The sequence below is a fragment of the Microcaecilia unicolor genome, chromosome 10, assembly GCF_901765095.1.
Source record: "Microcaecilia unicolor chromosome 10, aMicUni1.1, whole genome shotgun sequence".
In the NCBI taxonomy this organism is placed as follows: Eukaryota; Metazoa; Chordata; class Amphibia; order Gymnophiona; family Siphonopidae; genus Microcaecilia; species Microcaecilia unicolor.
The window spans coordinates 12,085,375-12,112,708 of NC_044040.1; the positions used below are offsets into that span (position 1 = coordinate 12,085,375).

At 42.6% G+C, this 27,334-nt stretch overlaps 1 protein-coding gene across 2 annotated transcripts; it reads right to left on the bottom strand.

Annotated features, from left to right (window-relative positions):
- On the bottom strand, window positions 1-25,230 carry LOC115478565 (neuroepithelial cell-transforming gene 1 protein-like). 2 transcript variants are annotated; one of them, XR_003943546.1, is made up of 10 exons: window positions 24,996-25,230; window positions 14,981-15,088; window positions 12,334-12,501; window positions 10,471-10,630; window positions 9,853-9,929; window positions 7,590-7,847; window positions 6,428-6,598; window positions 4,214-4,400; window positions 1,329-2,317; window positions 1-1,276 (listed from the first exon to the last, which is right to left on the bottom strand). XR_003943546.1 is itself a non-coding variant. In XM_030216008.1 (9 exons), the coding sequence occupies exons 1-9, from the start codon at window positions 25,086-25,088 to the stop codon at window positions 1,920-1,922; spliced, it is 1,620 nt and encodes a 539-aa protein (XP_030071868.1). In that variant the 5' UTR covers window positions 25,089-25,230; the 3' UTR covers window positions 1-1,919. The 2 variants fall into 2 exon arrangements, 1 of the variants encoding a protein (XP_030071868.1); XM_030216008.1 differs by having other exon boundaries at window positions 1-2,317.
- Window positions 25,231-27,334: the final 2,104 nt, after the last annotated feature.

The window sequence follows — 27,334 nt, forward strand, 5'->3', positions numbered from 1 at the left end:
TGGTGTGGATTTTTTTTTTATTATAGTCTCATGCTTAAAACTGTACAAAGCATTTACACAGAACCACGCATTTAATCTATTTACAATCTTTTCCAGCTTTAAAGGCTACAGACCAATGTTCCCAAGGTCCGCCTTTGTAAAAATCTTTACAGTATATGCAAGTTGTAGTCATTGTATGACTGGTTTTACATTTTTTTTTTCATTGCTGATTTTTATTCTTACAAAAAGTTTAATTGCTGACAGTTTCTTCTTGATCTGCCTTCATTCTTTGCTGTGATTTAACCAAAATCAGGCCACCATGCCCCATGATACACTTGGTCACTCCTTGTCACATTTACATCATCTCTGCTTTCTTCAAATAAATCCTCCTTTCTCAGACCTTCTTCAAACTTCCAAAAAGCTCTCATCTTTCACCTCCAGTCCAGTATTTTATAAGGTTTTTTATAAAACACACCATTTTGGCATTAAGACCAAAACCTATATTCTTTCTTTACTATAAAAGTCAACATTTCTCCAAACTCAAGACTCTCTGGCAACATAAACCACATCCTTTGGCTAATCAAGTGGTTCCTTTTCAATAGTCTACAGCACACACAAGCCATCTGTGTACTTTTTAATAACCACTCAAAACTAAAAAACAAAATCAAGGAGTGCTCTCTCCCCTTCCCTTCCACTGGCTCAATACAGTACATTATGGTTTGGCTTCACTTTGCAAATTTAAACCAACTTAAATACCATCTATTTTTATTTTTTTTTAGCATAGAGGATTAAGACATATTCGGCATGTCCATTTAAGTCTGAAAGTAAAATATACTGAAATATATATATATAAAAAAAATACAACAAAAATTCTGAAAACTACTTTGACATAAAACACCTGGCAGGTTATACAAAATGAGGAATGTACACTGAACAACAAAAGACGACAAAGTTCCAGTAGGTAAAGCAGAAAGTCCGTTAAATACTGGGATCTGTTTTTATGCTGAAATTTAAATATATGGTACATTAAAATAAAAAGTCACCATATACAAGAAAAACAAGGTGTACTGTAAGTTAGACTTGGAAGTACTTGTACCGTCAGAACAATCCATAGGAATAATGTTGACTGCTACATTGGCTATACCCTGCGAAAGGTTCAAGTTTCAAGGTAGATCATTCATAAAATAGAAAGATGGGCTCTCAGAAGTGTAGTCCAATAAATTGCATCACTACAGCCCCCCCCCCCCCCCCCTTCGGGCTCGGTTCTTTTTGATTATGATTAACTGCTGTTAAAAACCTACACTGGGTTTTATCGAGTGTGGTGCAAATATTGTGTGTTAATGAAGAACGTTATAGCAAGCTCCTGATTCAGTTGGATCTACAGGAGGTATAAGTGCCCAAACAGAATGATGCATCAAAGACAGCAAATGCACACTGTTTCAAGAATGAAAAAGAAATTGGAGAATATAGTGAGGACTTTAATGATTCTAAATTTATGTCATGTCAATTTTTGGTCATTTTACTGCTTTAACTAGAGCCCAAACTTATTCTCTCTTAATAGAGCACATGGGAGACATTTCACATGGATCACGGGGGCTCATTTTCAAAGCACTTAGCCTTCCAAAGTTCCATAGGGTTCTATGGAACTTTGGAAGGCTAAGTGCTTTGAAAATATGCCTCTTAGGCACTTAACTGACCCAATGCTTTCAATAGAAAACTTTAAAAATATATATATTGGCTGGCCACATCTTCAAAAACAGATTCCAGTTTTAACAACGCTTAACTGTATACCAGTAGCTGCCATTGAGACAAATACAAAAAAAAAAAAAAAAAAGTTTTACAGAAAATTTGGATCAATAAAATGACCCTAGCATGCTCACATTACATGAAAAAAAAATGTACAGTTATAAATAGACTGTCCTGTTAAGTCAGCTCGTGACTTAAACTAATGTTTCTTTCCGTTTAACCCCATGTTGCGTTTTCTCTCGCGTCCGCCTGCAGCCAGCTTGTGCTCGGTGGACTGTTCTGACACGTGAAACTTCTTTGGTTATTTCTGCATCAGGACTGCTTTCTAATGCACTCTCCTCCAATTCCATTTGAATAATACCACAAAGACCAGATTGTTGTGCTTTCATGTTTGCTGGTGGATGGTTTTCTTCCGATTCCTCGCTGAGCTCCGTCAACTCTTTCAGTTCTGTGGGTGTAGTTTGTTGAAATGGCGCAATGGCTGTTCGAATACAATTTAGCCACTGCTGTTTATGAAAAACATCATTGGCCTGCAGGGTGTGGGACTGGCCTGACGAGGGATCTTGAAACCGAACTCTGAAGATATGTTTAGCTGAAAACAAAGAAAATCACAAATCATATTAGCTTACTCTCATAGTGATTAGCTATTTTGGATACTTGAACATTGCTTAACATTTTTAAGTTACAGACAAAATTGTAACTTAAATAAAAACAGGCTGAGTACAAACAATAGGGTCAGGAATTACTAATACAGATATAGCAATACATCAATGCAACTACCACTATGGAGAAAGGGCCAAAGGAATCCATGAACAGAATAGGAAAATTCTTTTTAGACAGCATAATGCACTGAAGAGTGATATACAAGACTGAAACAAACAAACAAAAAAAAAACACAAAACCAAGCACACACTGTAATGCAACAAAAAGCCATTAAAAATTACTACTACTACTAATACTATTTAGCATTTCTATAGCGCTACAAGGCATACGCAGCGCTGCACAAACATAGAAGAAAGACAGTCCCTGCTCAAAGAGCTATGTAATAAAAGTGAGCCAAGTATAGGACAATCAAGCCATTGTGACATCACTGATGAGGTTGGCTCTTATTGGTGGCCTGAGGCATTATGACATCACACTATTAGCTCTGGTTACAAGAGACTACTACTACTACTATTTAGCATTTCTATAGCGCTACAAGGCGTACGCAGCGCTGCACAAACATAGAAGAAAGACAGTCCCTGCTCAACGAGCTTACAATCTAATAGACAAAAAATAAATAAAGTAAGCAAATCAATTAATGTGAACGGGAAGGAAGAGAGGAGGGTAGGTGGAGGCGAGTGGTTACGAGTCAAAAGCAATGTTAAAGAGGTGGGCTTTCAGTCTAGATTTAAAGGTGGCCAAGGATGGGGCAAGACGTAGGGGCTCAGGAAGTTTATTCCAGGCGTAGGGTGCAGCGAGACAGAAGGCGCGGTCTGGAGTTGGCAGTAGTGGAGAAGGGAACAGATAAGAAGCATTTATCCATGGAACGGAGTGCACGGGAAGGGGTGTAGGGAAGGACGAGTGTGGAGAGATACTGGGGAGCAGCAGAGTGAGTACATTTATAGGTTAGTAGAAGAAGTTTGAACAGGATGCGAAAACGGATAGGGAGCCAGTGAAGGGTCTTGAGGAGAGGGGTAGTATGAGTAAAGCGACCCTGGCGGAAGACGAGACGGGCAGCAGAGTTTTGAACCGACTGGAGAGGGGAGAGGTGACTAAGTGGGAGGCCAGCAAGAAGCAGATTGCAGTAGTCTAAACGAGAGGTGACAAGGGTGTGGATGAGGGTTTTGGTAGAGTGCTCGGAAAGAAAGGGGCGGATTTTACGGAATAACCCTGTTTTATACAATATTTTTCTAAATTGTAATTTTGTTCATTGTGTTTTTTTTTTATATCTATGCTATTTGAATATTCTTCCATATTGTTCCGTATTGTTTGTATTGTACTGACCTCATATTTCCAAGTTTACCTCGTTTATTGTTATTTGTTTATATTTGGTCATTTTACTAATGTTATGTTAACAAAATTGAAAGTTTTATGTTAAACTGGACCTTGGGTGTATCTGTTCATAAAGGCGGTTAATAAATCCCAATAAACAATACACCCTGCCTTGAGCACTTTAGCAATAAAGACAAGTTAGACGTGTTAAATAAGCAGCACCTCCACCACTACCCGGAACCCTCAGCAGCAGCCATGTTTAAAATAGCATTACACAGACTGGCACGTGCTGTGATATTTATTGCACCACAGTGTTGCTTCAGAATCTTGTGACATTAATCATACCACTGATATCTACAAGGAAACAGTTTAAACACACATTCATTTCTCAACTGTGCCTTATCTGGGTGCACCAATCACTCAATGTGATCTTAAGGTATAACTCAGTTTACACAGAAATTGAAAGAAGCTGAACTTTTAATAGAGAAGTTTTCTTATCCACGTTGGTGCTCACCTTTGTCTGAATTGCTGAAGGCTCCTCTAAAAGACCCGCCCATCCTCACATCACCATCTTGGAGATCCTCTAGGGTCAATTCCTGAACTGCAATGGGTTGTCGGTAAACCTGGTAATACTGACCGTCATTGCGAGTAACTGGACGGGTTAGAACCAAGATCTCTTGAAAAAGGAAGAGGTACAGTTTCTACGAAGAGAAAATAGAAAGTCAAGGTTATTTGACTTTTAAATATTTAGGTTTCTTGTACTAGTAGTGAAAGTTAGAAACGAAACAGTGAGGTAAGGAAGGCAAATGGGAAGCATGATTAATCATTATAATCTTCCCTATTGTAACAATTTAAGTTGGTGTTTACCAGAATGCTGACCCTGTTCCAAACACTGCCAAAAGTCAAATTTAAAAATTAGAACATTCATAAATACAGCTTTTGCTTTTAGGCTGTAACTAATATAACACCTACTACTACTTAACATTTCTAGAGCGCTACTAGGGTTACGCAGCGCTGTACAGTTTAACAAAGAAGGACAGTCCCTGCTCGAAGGAGATTACAATCTAAAGGACGAAATGTCAAGTTGGGGCAGTCTAGATATCCTGAATGGAGGTATAATGGTTATGTGCCGAAGGCGACATTGAAGAGGTGGGCTTTGAGCAAGGATTTGAAGATGGGCAGAGAGGGGGCTTGGCGTATGGGCTCGGGGAGTTTATTCCAAGCATAGGGTGAGGTGAGGCGAGGCAGAAAGATTTTATATAGCATTTTGTTACATACTGGGTTCAGATATACATTTGTTGCATTTGTACCCCACATTTTCTCACCTATTTGCAGGCTCAATGTGGCTTACATAGTAGATGACGGCAGAAAAAGACCTGCACGGTCCATCCAGTCTGCCCAACAAGATAACTCCCGGAGAAAAATAAGTAAACTAGGTGTTTATCCAAGACCAGCAGAAACCGCCACTTCCCTTTATCTGTCTTGGATCCTGCTTTTCTGTGCAGCCACACAACAATGTTTTACTGAAACTTCAAAGTTAATGCTAAATCAGGAAATCTGGGGGATTAAGCCGTCAGCGGTAAGATTTTGCTGAACTTCTGTCCAGATTAAAATTATATAAAATAAAATGTGTTTTATAGCTTTAAGGATTGCAAAAATACAACACAGCATAAGAAACACATTTTCATAACCTTTCAAACAGTCCCTCATATTTTGGACCTCAGCATCTGTTCACGCTTTCCAAAAATACTAGGACTGGGGGGGGGGGGGGGGGGGGGGGGGGGGGGGGGGGGGGGGGGGGGGGGGCATGCGATGAAGCTACAATGTAGTAAATTTAAAACGAATCGGAGAAAATGTTTTTTCACTCAGCGTGTAATTAAACTCTGGAATTCGTTGCCAGAGAATGTGGTAAAGGCGGTTAGCTTAGCGGAGTATAAAAAAAAGGTTTGGACAGCTTCCTAAAGGAAAAGTCCCTAGACCGTTATTAAATGGCCTTGGGGAAAATCCACTATTTCTGGGATAAGCAGTATAAAATGTTTTGTACTTTTTGGGGATCTTGCCAGGTATTTGTGACCTGGATTGGCCACTGTTAGAAACAGGATACTGGGCTCGATGGACCTTCGGTCTTTCCCAGTATGGCAATACTTATGTACTTGGGATTCTAAATGGAATGTTGCTACTCTTTGGGGTTCTACATGGAATCTTGTTACTTTTTAGGATTCCAGAATCTTGCTATTCTTTGCAGTTCTACATGGAATGTTGCTACTCTGGGTTTCTGCCAGGTATTTGTGACCTGGATTGGCCACTGTTGGAAACAGGATGCTGGGCTCGATGGACCTTTGGTCTTTCCAAGTATGGCAATACTTATGTAATATTCTGTTTATATAATGAGTTACTCCCAGGGCAGAATTCTGCAAAGCTGCTGGCATCAGCTGCTCTCCTTCCTCCCCTGCAGAGATAACGCAGCAGGAGGACAAGGAAGTGAACTGCTGCACATCAGTTATTTCCTCCTCCTCTGCTGGCTTAAACTTGACTGTTTACGTGACAGGCATGAATTCCCCTAGGAGTAAATAGGTGCACGTTCCTCAATTTAGTAAAAAAAAAAAAAAAAAAAAAAAAAAAAAGTAGTTATATATTAGATTCCCTTTTAAATGAAATTGCATACTAGAACAATGCTAAGAACCCCCCCCCCCCCCCAAAAAAAAAAAAAAAACCCACAAAAACTTACATGTCCATTCTTATTCTTCAACTCTCCATGGCAAAGCAACGCCTTACTAGCTTCAATTTTAGGGTCCCTCTGTTTCTCATCTAAATACTCGAGCTTGTCAATATAATACTGACATTCCGATTCACCTTTCTTTACGTTGATATCGGATAGAACACCTTGAATTATAGAGATCTGCAAAAGAAGTTTCACAGGTTAGCACTTTTTTAGTCTACTACTAACCATTTCTAAAGCGCTACTAGACGTACGCAGCGCTGTACACTTGAACATGAAGAGACAGTCCCTGCTCGACAGAGCTTACAATCTAATTAGAACAAACAAGAGATAAGGGAATATTAAAGTGAGGATGATAAAATAAAGGTTCTGAACAAGTGAATAAGGGTTAGGAGTTAAAAGCAGCATCAAAAAGGTGGGCTTTTAGCTTGGATTTGAAGACGGCCAGAGATGGAGCTTGACGTACCGGCTCAGGAAGTCTATTCCAGTCATATGGTGCAGCAAGATAAAAGGAACGGAGTCTGGAGTTAGCAGTGGAGGAGAAGGGTGCAGATAAGAGAGATTTCCCCAGTGAACGGAGTTCCCGGGGAGGAATGTAGGGAGAGATGAGAGTGGAGAGGTACTGAGGAGCTGCAGAGTGAATGCACTTATAGGTCAATAAGAGGAGTTTGAACTGTATGCGGAAACGGATAGGAAGCCAGTGAAGTGATTTGAGGAGAGGGCTAATATGAGCATAACGACACTGGCGGAATATTAGTCGTGCAGCAGAATTTTGAACAGATTGAAGAGGAGAGAGATGGCTAAGTGGGAGACCTGTGAGAAGCAAGTTGCAATAGTCTAAGCGAGAGGTGATAAAGAGTGTGGATGAGGGTTCTGGTAGTGTTCTCAGAAAGGAAAGGGCGAATTTTGCTGATATTTATGTTTCCTTTTAATTTGTTTCATTGAAGCAAAAACCGATACGCATTGGTTGCATAACTATGTGGCAAATCTGCTTACTAATGTTGAGCGATCAAGGCTAATTCTTTTTAGAAGATCAATTGAGGGGGTGCTATACGTGGTCCCAGTATAAAGCAGTATTACAATATTAGGTGGCCCAGTACACCTTCTCTAGAATTATAAGCTGTTTTAAGAATATACATTCATGCGTTACCCTCACTATTAGTATACTCACTGCCTCTTCCAGGCTTGGGATGTCCGGGTGGTCTTTAGGAGTATGTCTTAGAATTTCCTTTAACAGCAGGGGGTATTTCACCAGTCGACTTCGTGGAATATCCAGGAAGCTCCAGAGGTCCAGCTTGCGACTGAAAGGCGACTCGAGACACCGCTGAAGGAAGTCCTGAACTCTGCGGTCCTGCTTCTTCTGATCCAAAAGCGCCTTGGCTGCAAGCTGGTTGCTGCAGTAACCTTTGTAAGCGTTCAGACCAGGCAGCTAAAGGTAGACAGAAGTACTCGAATGTTAGTTTAGTAAATGACTTCTTCCAGATACCTTCTGTCCCGATGTAAGAATATGAGTTTTACTCTATTATCATTCGGAAGTGTTTTAAAAACAGCCATTTATTCTCCTTTAGTGAAAGGAAACTATCAGACTACAAGCTTTTGTTAATCACTGTGGGACTGAGAATAAAGCTATCCATAATTACATACAAGGATGATGCCACACTGGTCACAGGTCCCTACCTCTTTTTGAGGACATGTCTGGGCAACCGGGCGGGTTTTGCCAATCTCTCGTTTGTCCGGATTTCTGGACAAACGGGCAGGCTGGCTGGCGGGCGGGCCGTCCTATAGCCCGCCTGCCATCCTGCCCGTTTGTCCAGAAATCCGGACAAATGGGCATATTGCTAGCCTCCCCTCCCCTTACTACTGCCCTGGTGGTCTAGTGACCTCTTCCGCCTTTGGGGCAGGAAAGAGCCCCTCTTTCCTGCCTGGAGCGCTGCCCTGCATGCTTCTTTCCTGTTGCTGATCTCGGCGCCGATTCAAAATGGCCACCGAGAGTTGAAGTGACCTTGAGAGACTTCAACTCTCGGCGGCCATTTTGGATCAGCGCCAAGATCAGGAACAGGAAGGATGCATGCAGGGCTCCGGGCAGGAAAGAGGGGGCTCTTTCTTGCCCTGAAGAGGTCATTAGACCAGCAGGGCAGTAGTAAGGTAAGGGGGGGGGGGGGTGACAGGGGGCAGGTGGGGTGTGTGGTGGGGGCATGTGTCCTTTTTGGGGGACAAAATATGGTAACCCTAGTCACAGGGTAGTGTATTTCGAAACATATTTGACAAATGTGACCTTTTTCAGCATATCAGACACAATCAGCCTAGTTGTCAACTTATGAAGCCCAATACCCTTGACTGAGTAGGATATTCACTAATCCTGAAGATATTTAAATTAGACATTGCAACTCTATCGGATAAATGTAACATTCATACGTGCAGAAAGCCTTGAAAAAGCTATGGAAATCCTTCCACTCATCAGGGAACAAACAATCAAATATTGTGATTATCTATTTGACTTTAAATGTTTAAAGGGGGAAATGGAATTTGAATGTTGCCAACCTTGAACTTTTTGGGCCCAATATTCAGCGCTATTTAAAAAGCCAGGAATGGCGCCTGGCCGGATAGTGTTCAGCCTGTTAACCGCTAATATTCAGTGCGAGGTAGCTGGTTATCTCTGTTGAATATTAGCCCTTAGCTGCTAGAAGTGCGACTTAGCCGGTTAAGCACAAATATTCAGCGCTAACCGGCCAAGTTGGCGATTAAAGATAAGCCTATTTATGTGGCCTAAGCACTTAACTAGTTAAACCGATACTCAGAGCTAAATGGTTTAAGTTGCCATGGATAAAACTGAAAGCAGATATTCAATGCCAGTCGTTGGATATGGCCTGGCATTGAATATCTAGGGTCACTGCCAGCAGCTAATTGCGCTGCCTGCAGATGGCTGAATATCAGGGGGTTTGAGGTTACAAGTGCTGTATTAAATTAATATTGGATTTGATGACTTCCTTTCTGGGCTGCTACAATACTTTTATGTCGTCAAGAGTCATATCTTAGCTACCAAATTCCATATTATGAGCAAACCTCAAGAATTCTGAAAAATGTATCAAAATTCTTGCTGGATGTTAAATGATTTTGCAAGGATGTCAGGTATAAAGGGTTATTTGCACCTTCAGTCTGTGTACACTGCAATTGTGTTTCAAAGAGAAACAAGGTACAGTTTCCCTTTGAAAGTTAGCAAGTGAAATATATGCACACTAAAACCACCCATATACTCTCACTGCATAGGCAGACAAAGAGGGGGTACAATATGCCTAGAACACCTTTTAACTTGGCTAATAGTGTGTGCATTTTGGAAGCCCATGCACACTGAGGTAAGTAGAGGAGGGCAATTCCGGGTAAACACTTTGAAAATGCATCAAAACCGTTAAGGTATTTTAGATAAAACATCTTACCCAATTTACAAGAATGTGACCGATCTGTCCCACTGTTCCATCAGGCTGTGTTGCTTCTCCCATTCTGGCTAGAAAATCTAAAAAAAAAAAATGGAAAAGGTTGAAAACACTACTGCTACCAGTTATTACTTGTATAGCGCTACTAGATGTACACTTGCACTAAACACTAAAGACAAATTCAGTACATTTTAGGCAATTCAAAATTATAAAATGTTGACATTCATTAATATCATAAGTTACTGAAGTCATAAAGACCAACAAGGACATTACAGAAGAGTAATCATTCCTTATTTCTTGCCAGAAAGCTTCCTGGCAGCCCTCAAGCACTGAACTTTCATTGAGAAGCTACTGGAGGCTTTCCTCTACTTAGTCCTATCCATCCACCCTAACCTTCACAGGGATTTGTTGGCAGACAGGCAGATTGCAGTTCTTTGAGCAACTAGTAGGTGTTGCTGTAACTCAACTGCCAGGGTCCCCTCCCCTCCCCCTGGGGACTGCAGGAGCTACCTCTGCAGGGTTCCCAGACCCAGCAGGCCCGAGGATTAGATAGGACATCAAACACGGGGTCTCCTGTGCGACAAACTTGCAAGTCTTTATAGAACAAGAAACCCTTCCTACCTTCGTGTAGGGGTATGTACGCATCTAAATCTCCAAATATGTGTGCCAGTTCTTCCTCAGACATAATGGACAACTTCAGCATTGGATCATGGTAGGCCTTTCTGGCAAGCTTTAAATCTTCAATTAAATCCTGTTCCCCTCGGGACATTTCAAATATAGCCTACAGGTAAGGAGAAGAGGAGAAATTCACAGATACGAGTGCATATAACAAAAAGTTTAAGTCTTTCCTCAGACTTTTGCTTTAAAGAATGATCAGGTGCCGACAGCAATTTCATCATTTTCAGTTTTACCTTTGACCGATATATATTTCTTTGTGTGAGAAACCTACGCAAAGTTTAACTTGGAAATAAAACAATTGCAAAAGTTTGCTATCTTGACTAACTCTGTTACACCTGGGTGTGATACCTGACACCACAAGATTATGTGGAGCGTACTGAGAAAGGTAAACATCTAAGAGAGGTGTGAAAAACTGAAGTTTGCTCATAGCCTAAATATGAGAACCAGACGGGAGAAGGATTTGGTCTTGATCCCTCTTAATATTCACATACTAGCCGTTCAGCACGTAAAAACGGGCTAGTAAAGGAAGGGGGGGGGGGGGGGGTTGAAAGGCCCCCCCTCCCCCGGGAGTCCCCTCCGCCACCCCTCCACCCGGGCACCTGGCTTCACTATTCAAACCGCCGGAACGCAGCACACAGCTCATCTGAGCTGCCGTCGCCTTCCTTCTTCTCTGCGTGTGTTCCACGCTCGTGTGACGTAACATCGGCGAGGGCGGGACACAGGCAGGTAAGGAAGGCCAACGGCAACTCAGATGAGCTGTGTGCTGCGTTCCGGCGGTTTGAATAGTGAAGCCAGGTACCCGGGCCGGGTGGAGGGTGGGTGGCGGCAGTGACTCCGGGTGGGTGGGTGGAGCGGTAGCGGCAACCCTGGGGGAGGGGAGAGCGGTGGCAACGGCGGTTCCCTCACTTGCAGGTGAGCAGGCTCCCTCTCTGTCACGCCCCCGTCATCACGTATTGACGCGGGGGCAGTACAGAGAGGGTCTCTACTGCGCATTTGCGAGTGAGTACGCCTCTTGCCATTTATATGTTTGATTAAAGGCAAAGTAAAAATGTGGTTTTTCCTAAAAGTTAGTGCATGCTTGAAACGTTAGAGAGCATCTATTAACAGTCAGATTTACTAAACGGTCTCTTATGTTGTAAGAGTAGAAGGATTCAGATTAAGTATCTCCTGGATTTACTTAGAAACGCGTAATTTTGATGCTGATGATTTACTCCAAGGGCGGAGATCCGCCGGCAAGCGGAGAACTCAAACACCCCACGGTAAAAACAGAAGAATGCAAAGAGTGGGAGAGCGACCAAGGATGCCAGAAACTGGAGGATGTTCGTTAATAAAGAATTTTATTAAGTTTTGAAGACTTGAAGTCTTCAAAACTTTTAATAAAATTCTTTATTAACGAACATCCTCCAGTTCTGGCATCATTGGTCGCTCTCCCACTCTTTGCATTCTTCTGACGATTTACTCCAAGACAGATTTTCTTAAAATTTTATTCACAGAACATTGGCATTCATCGTGTGTTGGTTTTCTATATAGGCTCTAGTCTGACAACCAAGATAACTTTTTCTTCATTTGGGGGGGGGGGGGGGGGGGGGGGAAGAGAGGACATGAATTCAAGCCAATATGGTTCAGTCACCCAATCCTACCATTCCTACAAAGACCAAAATGGGAGAAATATGCTACAGCATCAGTAGGTGAGGTGTTGCGAAGAAAGAGTGGCATTCAGTCATTCCTTCTATTAGCTCCGTCCCCTTCCTGCTCTTCAAGGGCCCCACATTCCCCTAGGATCAACTCTGCCGACAGCATACCTACCTCCTGACGTTTGATTTCTTTGGTGGGTAGTGTCTCCTTCATGTTGACATCAAACATCTCTGACCACAGGACGCTATTTCTTCTTTTGGGAGGAGTTGGGGCAATGGATCTGCAGCATGCCTTCTGAGCACAGGCTGGGGATTTGCTGTCACTGCGCAAGGTGAAGGACTGTTGAAAAGGAGGAGATTTAATGTTTCAAGCAGCTTACTACAAATATAGCACAAAACGATACACCCACTAAGGTGGGGTTTTTTTTTTCTTAAATACAAGTTCTACTCTTGTTTTGGACGTTTAAAAACTGGCATTTAGATGTCCAAATCTCAATTTTACAAAGGCAGAATACAGAAGTCTAAGACTGCAGCATGTCCATATGGGAAGGGGGCGTGGTCCAGGTGGGACTAGGGAGGGCCCAAAATATGGACGTCCAACTCCAATAACAAAAAAGTAAGGGACATCCAAGTCTAAAAAGATGGATGTCCTGGGATCTTGCCAGGTATTTGTGACCCGGATTGGCCACTGTTGGAAACAGGATGCTGGGCTTGATGGACCTTTGGTCTTTCCCAGTAGGGCAATACTTACGTACTTATATTTAGATCAGGTACTTGTCATGTTCAGGTTACAGAAAGAAGCTCTGATTAAGCAGCTGTCCACTGGAGGGATCAGGGCACAACACCTCCTTAATCCCCCAGTAGTTGCTGTCACCCTCCCTCTCCTCTGTGCGTGAATCCGGCAAGGGAAACCAGGCTCTAAGCAGCCTGCAGATTTGTGGAGCAGCCTAATGGTGAGTGCAGTAGACTGAGACAAGGGACCCCGGTTCAAATTTCACTTCAACTGTTGTGATTTTTTTTTTGTGAACCCTCCAGAACAGAAAAATATCTGCTGTACCTGAATAGACACTACTTCAATAAATGCAGGCATCATATATATTCAGCTACAGTAGGTATTTTTCAATTCCTTGAGGGCTTACAATTAAAAAAAAAAAACACAAAAAACAGCTGAAGTGGGATTTGAACTTGGGTCCCCTGATTCTCAACCCACTGCTCTATACGAAGGTCTGTGGGGCCATGCAGAAAGCCAGGCACCTTGTTTTCACCATTCGGTTTGTAAAATGGATGCTCATGCTGGACGTTTCCAATATACAGATATCCATCTCGCTTGCATTTTAGAAGAGTATATAGAAGGGTAGATACTGGGGGGATCTGCAGGGGTCTACGTTGGGACCACTGCTTTTTAACATATTTATAAATGATCTAGATATGGGAATAACTAGTGAGGTAATTAAATTTGCCGACGATACAAAGTTATTCAAAGTTGTTAAATCGCAAGAGGATTGTGAAAATTGCAGGAGGACCTTACAAGACTGGGAGACTGGGCATCCAAATGGCAGATTATGTTTAATGTGAGCAAGTGCAAAGTGATGAATGTGGAAAAGAGGAACCCAAACTATAGCTATGTGATGCAAGGTTCCAAATTAGGAGTCACCGACCAGGAATAGGAGTCATCGTTAACAATTCTTTGAAACCCTTTGCTCAGTGTTCTGCGGCAACAAAGAAAGCAAATAGAATGTTAGGTATTATTAGGAAAGGAACAGAAAATAAAAATGGAGGATGTTACAATGCCTTTGCACTGCTCCATGGTGCAACTGCACCTTGAATACTGTGCAATTCTGGTCGCCAGATCTTTAAAAAAAAAAAAAAAAAAAAAAAGATATAGTGGAATTAGAAAAGGTACAGAGAAGGGCGATGAAAACGATAAAGGGGATGGGACGACTTCCCTATGAGGAAAGACTGAAATGGCTTGGGCTCTTTAGCCTGGAGAAGACGGCCGAGGGGAGACACGAAAGAGGTATATAAAATACCGAGTGGAGTGGAACGGGTAGATGTGAATCGCTTGTTTATTCTTTCCAAAAATACTAGGACTAGGGGCACGCAATGAAGCTACAAAGTAGTAAATTTAAAACGAAATTGGAGAAAATATTTCTTTACTCAACGTGTAAAACTCTGGAATTCGTCGCAGAGAATGTGGTAAAAGCAGTTAGCTTAGCAGGGTTTTAAAAAGGTTTGGCTAGCTGCCTAAAATAAAGTCCATAAGCCATTATTAAAAATGGACATGGGAAAATCCACTGCTTATTTCTGGGACAAGCACCATAAAATCTGTTTTACTGTTCTGGGATCTTGCCAGATACTTGTGATCTGGCTGGCCACTGTTGGAAATAGTATTATTCTGGGCTTGATGGACTTTCGGTCTGTCCCAGTATGGCAACATTTGTGATATTCTGACTTGGATGTCCTTTCTAAGATGGACAGCTGTCCATACCAATTCATCTCAAGAATTCTTTGAAACTCTCTAGTAGATAATATTAACTATGAATGCTGCACCTGACAAAAGACATTATGTAATACAATCACATGTCCATTTCTTATAATAAAGTCTGACCTACTTCCTAGCCATACAAAAAATGAAGTGTGTGCACAAAGGCAGTGATTCACATTTCTGATCTGCTCCAAAAGGCAGCAGTACAGCCTGTCCCTCTAGAAATAGAAGTTCCTTAATTTTGACACTCCAGGGCATCTGTTCAAAAAAGAGGACGACCATGTGTGTTGTCTACTACCCACTTTTAATATAGACACACAGTTTTCAAACTTACTTGAATTGTTTGTCCAAAACGCCTGACTGCACCATTTCTGACTGGCGAGATTAGGTTTGCCAGTGATGTAACACGTGCCAAAGGTCGAACTCGTTTATTACTTGGCTCCTGTGAAGTGAAAAGTAAGGAATAGTGAGCAAGGGTTAAAGTTTGAACTCTTTAACAAGTCTGAGTTGTTAAGCCGGAGTGGCATTGTCCAAAACGGTTATTAAAAAGTGCATGCAATCTATCAAAACTCATTGAAACACAAAATAAACTTCATAAAATGCGATCAATAAATCCCAATACATGAATTGAGCACACCTGTTTTGTAAGTATAAGCGGTTTGAATGCTTGAAAGTCTATTCCAAGATATGCCCTTCCATTTAATTCTAAATAATGCAGCTACTATTGAAACCTATCCATGCCAGAATATTGAGGGGCCAATGCAGAAAACTTACAACACAGCCATGAGCTGATGGCTTAGCACACAGCTTCTAATGCACGCCGAGTGCACAATTTTTGCCCCTCAATTTAGTAAACCAATGGCATGCAAATTACCAAAGCGTTAAAAAGAATGTATTGTCGGAAACAGTACATACCAAAGCAGTCTTTTGTCACTGAACAGCAAGTCTCCCTCCCTACCGGTGTGCGAGCATGATTGGGTGTTGTGTAATGGGTCACACCTCCATCTCCCAAAAAATCCCTTGATCCCTTACCCAAGAAAGCATCCCCCATGCTTCAATTCCCCCTCCCCCCACTACTCAAGAAACCCCCTGGTAGTCTGTACCTCTATACCTGCCCTCCCCAAAAAGTAGTTTAGCTGACTCCGACTCCCCCCACCCCAGTATCCTTAACTAGAAGCAGAGCGGTGCCAACTTGTTCTCGTGTTCAATTTTACAAAATGGCAAAGCCTGATCCTGCACCATGCATCCTGGGATGCACTGTAGCGGGTCAACCTGCAAATTGAGGAAGAGGGGATGGGGGTCTACTAAACTAAAAGGGATTTTTGGGGGTCATGTAATGGAAGAAGGATTATGGGTCCCCTTCTGGGGTCAAGGGGGGGGGGGGGGTGGCCTGAGGCCATAGATAATGGGGCTGTTGCTGTTCTACCCTGATGAGACTGCTGCAGGAGACAACTTTTCAACACTTCCTCTGCCCTGGCAATCTTGCTCCTGCAATGTACTTGCCTTAATGTTTTCTGCAGCAGTTCCCTGCATCAGGATGGAATAGCGTCCCATTACCATTGTTTTTTGTTTTTTTGTTTTTTTTTGTACCCCATGCTTTCCCACTCATGGCAGGCTCAATGCAGCTTACATGGGGCAATGGAGGGTTAAGTGACTTGCCCAGAGTCACAAGGAGCTGCCTGTGCCTGAAGTGGGAATCGAACTCAGTCTCCCAGGACCAAAGTCCACCATCCTAACCACTAGGCCACTCCTCCACTGTTGCTACTATTTGAGATTTTACATGTAGAGAGGTGTGGTATCAACATTCCATGTAGAAGTCGGCCCTTGCAGATCACCAATGTGGCCGCGCAGGCTTCTGCTTCTGTGAGTCTGACGTCCTGCATGTACGTAAGTGCAGGACGTCAGACTCACAGAAACAGAAGCCTGCGCAGCCTTCTGCATGGAATGTTGCTAGTGGAATAGCAACATTCCATGTAGAATCTCCAATAGTATCTATTTTATTTTTGTTACATTTGTACCCTGCGTTTTCCCACTCATGGCAGGCTAAATGCGGCTTACATGGGGCAATGGAGGGTTAAGTGACTTGCCCAGAGTCACAAGGAGCTGCCTGTGCCTGAAGTGGGAATCAAACTCAGTTCCTCAGGACCAAAGTCCACCACCCTAACCACTAGGCCACTCCTCCACTTTAAACAGGATGGGCATTAGTTTCTAACTCAGTGCAAAACCCTTTTCTGCATCACACCCCAAAACAACTGAGCACAGAAGTTGCACCAGTTCTATACTTTGGCCTGCACTAGCTTTCAGCATTATCCCGACAAATTTAAGGCTAACCAATACATATATGTGAACTGGGTATGATTGGCCAATTCTTTGGACTGATGAATACATCCAGAAACCGTAGTTCAAAACAACATACTAAAAATATATAAATTTGTGCAAACAAAAAACAAAAAAATATAGCCACTGTTTAAATGAGTAATTCTGTGCTCAGTTTTTTTTTGGTGTGTTACTGTAACCCAAAGAGTTGAGAAGCATTACTCACACCATCGCACAACCCTGCCTCCAGCCAAATATTGTCATTTAGTGGCAAACCTTTCAAACACTATATGAACAAGTGTTAAAACTACTTAGCTTAAGATTGGGTGTGGACGGAACTTAAATTCCCAATATGCGAGTGCAGCGCCTCAATAGATCAAAGTACGCGGACGCTGCACTGAGTCAACGGTTATTATTAGGAAAGGTATGGAAAACAGGTGTGAGGATGTTATAATGCCGTTATATCGCTCCATGGTGCGACAGCACCTTGAGTATTGTGTTCAATTCTGGTCGCCGCACCTCAAGAAAGATATAGTGGAATTGGAAAAGGTGCAGCGAAGGGTGACTAAAATGATATTGGGGATGGGACGACTTCCCTATGAAGAAAGACTAAGGAGGCTAGGGCTATACAGCTTGGATAAGAGACGGCTGAGGGGAGACATGATAGAGGTATATAAAATAATGAGTGGAGTGGAACAGGTGGATGTGAAGCGTCTGTTCACGCTTTCCAAAAATACTAGGATTAGGGGGCATGCGATGAAACTACAGTGCAGTAAATTTAAAACAAATTGGAGAAACTTTTTCTTCACCCAACGTGTAATTAAACTCTGGAATTCATTGCCGGAAAATGTGGTGAAGGCGGTTAGCTTAGCAGAGTTTAAAAAGGGGTTGGACGGCTTCTTAAAGGACAAGTCCATAAACCGCTACTAAACGGACTTGGAAAAATCCAAAATCCCAGGAATAACATGTATAGAATGTTTGTACGTTTGGGAAGCTTGCCAGGTGCCCTTGGCCTGGATTGGCCGCTGTCGTGGACAAGATGCTGGGCTCGATGGACCCTTGGTCTTTTCCCAGTGTGGCATTACTTATGTACTGTAACACTTTTTTCATCTGAATCTGTGCAAAGGTGAATTTTCAAAATTCCCTATTCCCAACTTTGGACTGCCAACTTCAACTGAAGTAATCTTGTATCAGGCTGCCTAAGAACATGTATATGCTTCCTTTTTAAAACAGGTGTAACCCATGTGCCGTTACGGAACCACCTCCCTGAAAGCTCCAGCAGAAACTGCCCTGAGGCAGGTGCAACTTGTGCATGTGTGTATCTTAGAAAACATACAGAAGTGTCAATCACACCCTCACGTGCATTCTCCACCCCTGAGAATGCATAAACGCAGGTTACATAAAAGCAGCTGCTATGCTTTCCCAGAGCCTAATTTCACTCCTGTATACACCAGGCATTTATTAAATGACTCCCAAAGTGTTGCATTTAGGGAACAGGTTTTGCCAATAAAAAGTCTGCCTCTGCTTGAACATAGAGTAAAACATCCTTATACCAACATAGAAAAATAAAATGATAAATGCTCATTGCAGGAGGCCTAAACCAATCTAAAAACTGGCATAAAGATGTTTGTTAAAACATTTTTCAAGATTCAGTCTTGCTCACACATCAACATCCATCTATCTCTTCACTACCAAAGTAAAGGAGTCATGAGTAGATTGTCCAAAAAGGCAATTTCTCTCATGTCATACATTTAAATTATTAGAGCTCCATAATTAATTCCTACAAATGAAGCCCCCCTTGAATATTATAAATGATCTGTAAAACTTTATTTATAAATGGACTGATAATACTGTGTGCAGCTCCTGTATTAGAAGAGTTTATTGTGAAATGTCCTTGTGCATTTTAACAGGGAATGGTATCCTCTCTTCCCATGCACTGCATTTTCCTCCATCTATTCCAAGCCTGCGGCTAGTACGATTCTGTACCCTTCACGTGTGGCCTTTTGTATGAGTAGTCATCTTTCCTGTCACTGTAAAATGTTTCATGCTCACAGAAGTTGACAGTATACTAGGGAACAGGGCCGGGATTTGAAATATCGCCTTTCTGTGGTTACAAAGTGTTTTACATATTATATACAGGTGCCTATTTTGAACCCGGAGTAATGGAGGGTTAAGTGATTTGCCCAAGAGTCACAAGCTGCTGTAGTGGAACTTGAACCCAGTTTTCCTAGTTCTCAGACTACTGCACTAACCATTAGGCGGCTATTCCACTACTAAAACAAGCTCATTTGCCTAACCAAGGAATGATTAAAGGACTAGAGTTGTGAACGTTTACAACACAACCTATAAGTTATTGTAACAGACTAAGAAATCATCTTGTATTACAGTATATTTTTTAAAAATGCCTCTAAGGCTTTGCCACATGGAAGACCTGGATTCAATTCCAAAACCCGGTTTGGACTCGCTAGTCTGGTCCAGGTAACGGACAGAGCTTAGCCGGATGCAGTATACATTTTTTTTTAATGTGGTTTGTAATACAGATTGCTAGAAAGAGTGTCGAGGAGTGGCCTAGTGGTTAGGGTGGTGGACTTTGGTCCTGGGGAACTGACGTCCTGTAAGCCGCATTGAGCCTGCCATGAGTGGGAAAACGCAGGGTACAAATGTAACAAAAATAAAATAGATACTATTGGAGATTCTACATGGAATGTTGCTACTATTGGACATTCTACATGGAATGTTGCTACTATTGGACATTCTACATGGAATGTTGCTATTCCACTAGCAACATTCCATGTAGAAGGCTGCGCAGGCTTCTGTTTCTGTGAGTCTGACATCCTGCGTGAGTGAAGGAGTGGCCTAGTGGTTAGGATAGTGGACTCTGGTCCTGGGGAACTGAGGAACCGAGTTCGAGTCCCACTTCAGGCACAGGCAGGTCCTTGTGACTCTGGGCAAGTCACTTAACCCTCCATTGCCCCATGTAAGCCACATTGAGCCTGCCATGAGTGGGAAAACGCAGGGTACAAATGTAACAAAAATAAAATAGATACTATTGGAGATTCTACATGGAATGTTGCTACTATTGGACATTCTACATGGAATGTTGCTATTCCACTAGCAACATTCCATGTAGAAGGCTGCGCAGGCTTCTGTTTCTGTGAGTCTGACGTCCTGCACGTACGTGCAGGACGTCAGACTCACAGAAGCAGAAGCCTGCGCGGCCACATTGGTGATCTGCAAGGGCCGACTTCTACATGGAATGTTGCTAGTGGAATAGCAACATTCCATGTAGAATCTCAAATAGTAGCAACAGTGGAGGAGTGGCCTAGTGGTTAGGGTGGTGGACTTTGGTCCTGAGGAACTGAGTTCGATTCCCACTTCAGGCACAGGCAGCTCCTTGTGACTCTGGGCAAGTCACTTAACCCTCCATTGCCCCATGTAAGCCGCATTGAGCCTGCCATGAGTGGGAAAGCGCGGGGTACAAATGTAACAAAAATTTAAAAAAATCAATTTTCAGTCAAGTCTGTGCACTGAAAGAACTCAAGACTTTAATCAGCGTCAAAGCAAGACCCTAATGCTTCTGTGTTTTATTAGCTTATTTACTTCCAAATTATCCAAAGTCCACCAGTCCAACATACGCTGAATAGACAGAAGGAAACTGTCACTATTGTAAATTCAGTTATTTGGTGACTCACGAGTAAGCATTTAGCACAGCTACCAATTTTCCTTCAGAAAAGTTCCAACTAATGGATGTTTTAATTTTGCCCACTTGTAAAAGCTCCGTTTTAAAGCTGCTCAGCATCCCAGGTATGTACCACAGTGACACATTAGATTTGCTAGTGGACATGTGTGAATGCCTCTCCGGCACATTTGACATGACACAGGCATATGTACAAGGTCCTGGTAGAGGGCATGCCTCCCCTTTTGCAACAAGCAGAACAATGAGCCTCCTGTCTGAATGCAGATATAATTACCACCCTCCAGACAAAGATATGTTGAAATGCAAAACATGATCGTCTAACACAAGTTTTAAATAAAGAAAACCACAAAAAGAACATGGTTTTCCTCAGAGCACACAGTACTGCTCTCAAGAACTACAAAACATCCCGAGCAACTAATTTAAAGACAGGCACCTGGCTACACCAAGACTTCTGTAACAATTATCCCCAGAAAGGTTTAGCTCCGAGGAAGGAATACTGCTTGGTTTTATAGCTTATCAAAAACTGGTTTTCTGTCATGTACTGTATAATTCTATGAAAACAATGTTATTCTTTCATTCTGAAAGAGGGCGGACACACGGAATGGGGTATTACAGTTGTCAGGGAAGATTCAGTATTCCCCTTCCTCCCTGAGATACAATATTTAATCATAAAATAGAGCCAAATGTTTCAGAATCTCTTGTACTTTTCCTGGCATAGCAGCATTGGTGCCTCTCTTCTGCCAGGGCCACATTTCTGAATGCGCCACCATTTACAGAACCTTTTAAAAATATTGGACAGACTAAAGTGGCCTAGTGGTAGGGTGGTGGACTTTGGTCCTGGGGAACTGAGTTCGATTCCCGGCACAGGCAGCTCCTTGTGACTCTGGCCAAGTCACTTAACCCTCCATTGCCCCATGTAAGCCGCATTGAGCCTGCCATGAGTGGGAAAGCGCAGGGTACAAATGTAACAAAAATAAAATAGATACTATTGGAGATGTACATGGAATGTTGCTACTACTGGAGATTGTACATGGAATGTTGCTATTCCACTAGCAACATTCCATGCAGAAGGCTGCGCAGGCTTCTGTTTCTGTGAGTCTGACGTCCTGCACGTACGTGCAGGACGTCAGACTCACAGAAGCAGAAGCCTGCGCGGCCACATTGGTGATCTGCAAGGGCCGACTTCTACATGGAATGTTGCTAGTGGAATAGCAACATTCCATGTAGAATCTCAAATAGTAGCAACAGTGGAGGAGTGGCCTAGCGGTTAGGGTGGTGGACTTTGGTCCTGGGGAACTGAGGAACTGAGTTTGATTCCCACTTCAGGCACAGGCAGCTCCTTGTAACTCTGGGCAAGTCACTTAACCCTCCATTGCCCCATGTAAGCCGCATTGAGCCTGCCATGAGTGGGAAAGCGCAGGGTACAAATGTAACAAAAATAAAATAGATACTATTGGAGATTCTACATGGAATGTTGCTACTATTGGAGATTCTACATGGAATGCTGCTATTCCACTAGCAACATTCCATGTACAAGGCTGCGCAGGCTTCTGTTTCTGCGAGTCTGACGTCCTGCACGTGCAGGACGTCAGACTCACAGAAGCAGAAGCCTGCGCGGCCACATTGGCCAACGGTGGAGTGGTGGCCTAGTGGTTAGGGTGGCGGACAGGCAGCTCCTTGTGACTCTGGGCAAGTCACTTAACCCTCCATTGCCCCATGTAAGCCGCATTAAGCCTGCCATGAGTGGGAAAGCGCGGGGTACAAACGTAACAAAAAAAAAAAATCCAATTGGCAAAAGTATTACATAAAAGAGTTATACAGCAGCTCTGTTGACTGGCAAATTTAAGGCGTAATTTCACATCTCTAATTAAGACAACACCCTCTCCAGCAAGAGTACTTTTAGGAAGTTTTTTTTCTGATTGTACTGGAGATCTACCTTCTTGCTGCACTGGGACCTAACCACAATGCTCACATTAAGTGAAGCTGTATCGTTTCGCACAGTTCGTCTACGATCGAACCAAAGGTTCCACTCAACTCCAAATAACTGGACAGTTTATATCTCAAGAGACTTAAGTAGCAGGTCCAGATTACTGCTTCATGAACCTATGTGATAATTTAACACAGATAATGCTCATCCTCACACAACTCTGTATATGCCCCACAGATAAGATATTAGAAGCAAGCATCAAGTATTTTACTTCTTGCTTTTCAAATATTTTAATGTTCATTGATATAGGCAATATAAACCAACTTTCAAATTGAGGTGGGTCTGTCTAACTGTAGTCCATCTATTCAAGCTCATGAAATAACTAACAAATAAAACCAAATACTGATATGCCTATTCAAATTCTATTGGTGAAAACTTAAAAACCTCACTCTCGATACCCACGTGAAGAACACGACAAAAAAGATGTTCTATTCGATGTGGAAACTCAAAAGAGTTAAGCCTTACTTCCCGAGAAGCATTTTCCGTACCCTGGTACAGTCTATGGTATTAAGTCACTTGGACTACTGTAACGCTCTGTACGCAAAGAACAGACTATTAAGAAACTCCAAACAGCCCAAAATACCGCAGCCAGACTCATATTTGGTAAAACCAAATACGAAAAGTGCGAAACCCTTAAGAGAGAACCTTCACTGGCTACCACTCAAGGAAGGCATCGAATTCAAGATATGCACGGTCGTACACAAGATCATTCACGCAGATGCCCCACTTTACATGTCTAACCTAGTGGACCTACCGCCCAGAAACGCCAAGAGATCAGCCCGCAAATTCCTCAATTTGAACTTCCCCTGCTGTAAAGGACTTAAATACAAGCAAGCATACGCCACCACCTTCTCGTACAGAAGCAAACAGATATGGAATGCGTTACCCCCAACCTTAAAAACCATGGACAATCTAAGCAACTTTCGCAAATCCTTGAAGACACATCTCTTCAACAGAGCCTACAAAAAGAACCTCTAAAGACACAAATCACCACACACAACCCACCTACACCTCCTACATCACCCTGTTTAACACCCCCTTCTCTTTCTTCAAATATCTTCGTCCTACCACTGACTATATCTATTATCCCTCTCATGAATATGTCATAATAACACTCTAAACCACATTGAGCCTGCAAATAGGTGGGATAATGTGGGGTACAAATGTAATAAATAAATAAATAAATAAAAATTACAACCTAAAATTCAATACTATAGGACAGAGGTGGAAATGGGTTTATTAAAAACTTAGGCATAAGTCAATTAATTTATTTTTTTTTGAGACTGGTGAAATTCTCTTAAAATTTTTTCCTACATTTTTCACTCCTTTTATTGTTGCAACTATTTTGGTTTTCTTTTCCTCATTTTGTTCATTGCTTGCTGCTTTTTCCTTTTTGAATTTTATCAGCTAGGTACCAAATGTTAACATCCAAGTGCCCCTAGCTCCATGGATTTTTTTTTCCCAAACCTGCTTTAAATAATAAAATATTAGCTTATTCTCTGAAAATGAAAGATGCTAGATGGGAGGTGTCTCACGCCACAGATTAAATAAATCAAAACTAGCAAAACACTCAACATGGTTATGACAGAAATCTCATTATGAAAGGTGTTGGAGAAAGGTAAGTTGGATTAATAACATACTTTGCACTGCAAAAAAAACCAAAACCCTTTTTATATACACAAGGCTAAAAATGAAAGATGTTACATTAAACTAGATTTTTTTCCCCAATAGTCTACTGTGAGCAGAAAACTTGTCTGCTTAGCAAGAAAAAGGGACATAAATCCAAGACAAAGAAAGCTTAAACTTAATTCTAGCAGCACTGAAGAGTAATAATATTCATCGTGCTTAACAGAAGGAGGAAGGCGTCTTTTAAACACCCTTTCCTAATAACCCTCGCCCGCCTGTGAAGCCACATTCATCCAGAGTACTTCAAAAGCTACTGAAAGGGACTGTCGATTTTAATCAGTAGTTGAAAGCTTTGCCTGAAAGGGGGCCTTTTGCTTCCAAACTTTCACAACATTTCATGCAGACTCTTGCTTCAGGCAGCCGAAATGACATACAATCTCACAGCTGCCTTCTAAACCTCAATATAGCCATTAAGAAAATTCAATCGAGGAGGGGGGACCAGCACAAACCAAAAAGTTGACCTCTTTTTGGACAAGGCAAATTAAACCAACCTGCTATAATGTGACGATTGTAGGTCTTGTATGCTCAAGTACTTCGCAGCTGTGGCTCACACTATATTGTTAATCCTAAGGCTACAGAGGAGGAGGTGAAAATAAAACCTTTCCTCTCCGTTTCAAACGGTGCTGTGATTAAACAAAGCCGAGCAAAATGTGCAATCCTCACCTCAAGTTCTCTGGACGACTGATTCTGAACGTCTAGGACTCGGATAGTCCTTTTAATCGGTAGGAGCCCTCCGATGTCATCATGCGCCACCATGCTTTCCTAGGTTTCCTTCACCGAACCGGGTCAGTCCGGTAAAGAGCTGCCACTTTTTCATAAATGAGCCTACGGTGTGCTAAGAAACACTCACAGCTCCTTCCCATGCTGCATGCTTCCCCGACTGCAACTGAGCTGGCCTGGGAGGGGACTGGGAGTGGGGCAAGGAGGCTACGCTCCAAGGGCGTGTTCAAATGGAATCAGGTGGCCTTTCTCCACCCCCCCAGCTCAGCACTTCTCAGTTTACATAGTACAGCCACTGTTTCGTTTTTCTTTAAGTAGAGGAGTGTGGTAGCCGTGTTAGTCCACTCTTAAGGTTATCATGTTACAGGACCAGGACACTGTACCAGTGATTTCACAGTGAGAATCCTGAAAGGTAACTTTAAAACCATACAAGAACGTAAGACCTTTGAAGTCAGAATGATTGAATATTTTAACACCCAACAGAAAGGACTTAACAAGGACCTGGGGTTCCTAGCCCATTATAAACCATAAAGCTGTATGTCTCTGTTGATCACCCCACCCCTCACCTATCCACACCCATCCTGTTAGAATATCAATGAAATGCTTTGATGTCCCCATGCATACCTCCGACCCACCCTCCCACCCTGTCAGACTGTCATAGTAATGCTTGAATGTTTTCACTTATATACACTGTCAGCTAGCACATTTGCTTATTTCCGATCTGACGAAGAAGGGCAACCTTCGAAAGCTAATCAAGAAATGTATTAAGTTATGTCCAATAAAAAAGGTATCATCTTATTTTCTTTTCCATGTTTTATTTTGTTTGATTTCTATAGATTCTACATGGAATGTTGCTAGTGGTGCTATTCCACTAGCAACATTCCATGTAGAAGTCAGCCCTTGCAGATCACCAATGTGGCCGCGCAGGCTTCTGCTTCTGTGAGTCTGACGTCCTGCACGTACGTGCAGGTCGTCAGACTCACAGAAACAGAAGCCTGCGCAGCCTTCTACATGGAATGTTGCTAGTGGAATAGCAACATTCCATGTAGAATGTCCAATAGTAGCAACATTCCATGTAGAATCTCCAATAGTATCTATTTTATTTTTGTTACATTTGTACCCTGCGCTTTCCCACTCATGGCAGGCTCAATGCAGCTTACATGGGGCAATGGAGGGTTAAGTGACTTGCCCAGAGTCACAAGGAGCTGCCTGTGCCAGGAATTTAACTCAGTTCCTCAGGACCAGAGTCCACCACCCTAACCACTAGGCCACTCCTCCACTGTTGCTACTATTTGAGATTCTACATGGAATGTTGCTATTCCACTAGCAACATTCCATGTAGAAGTCGGCCCTTGTAGATCACCAATGTGGCCGCGCAGGCTTCTGCTTCTATGAGTCTGACGTCCTGCACGTATGTGCAGGACGTCAGACTCACAGAAACAGAAGCCTGCGTAGCCTTCTACATGGAATGTTGCTAGTGGAATAGCAACATTCCATGTAGAATCTCCAATAGTAGCAACATTCCATGTAGAATCTCCAATAGTATCTATTTTATTTTTGTTACATTTGTACCCTGCGCTTTCCCACTCATGGCAGGCTCAATGCGGCTTACATGGGGCAATGGAGGGTTAAGTGACTTGCCCAGAGTCACAAGGAGCTGCCTGTGCCAGGAATTTAACTCAGTTCCTCAGGACCAGAGTCCACCACCCTAACCACTAGGCCACTCCTCCACTGTTGCTACTATTTGAGATTCTACATGGAATGTTGCTATTCCACTAGCAACATTCCATGTAGAAGTCAGCCCTTGCAGATCACCAATGTGGCCGCGCAGGCTTCTGCTTCTGTGAGTCTGACGTCCTGCACGTACGTGCAGGTCGTCAGACTCACAGAAACAGAAGCCTGCGCAGCCTTCTACATGGAATGTTGCTAGTGGAATAGCAACATTCCATGTAGAATGTCCAATAGTAGCAACATTCCATGTAGAATCTCCAATAGTATCTATTTTATTTTTGTTACATTTGTACCCTGCGCTTTCCCACTCATGGCAGGCTCAATGCAGCTTACATGGGGCAATGGAGGGTTAAGTGACTTGCCCAGAGTCACAAGGAGCTGCCTGTGCCAGGAATTTAACTCAGTTCCTCAGGACCAGAGTCCACCACCCTAACCACTAGGCCACTCCTCCACTGTTGCTACTATTTGAGATTCTACATGGAATGTTGCTATTCCACTAGCAACATTCCATGTAGAAGTCGGCCCTTGTAGATCACCAATGTGGCCGCGCA

Coding starts and splice junctions, on each gene's coding strand:
- LOC115478565 (XM_030216008.1), bottom strand. CDS start 25,088: ATGGTGGCGCATGATGACATCGGAGGGCTCCTACCGATTAAAAGGACT. Junction 9,930..10,470: donor GTACATACCCCTACACGAAG/GTAGGAAGGGTT, acceptor TTTTTTTTTTAG/ATTTTCTAGCCAGAATGGGA. Junction 4,401..6,427: donor TGAAGAATAAGAATGGACAT/GTAAGTTTTTGT, acceptor TTCTCTTCGTAG/AAACTGTACCTCTTCCTTTT.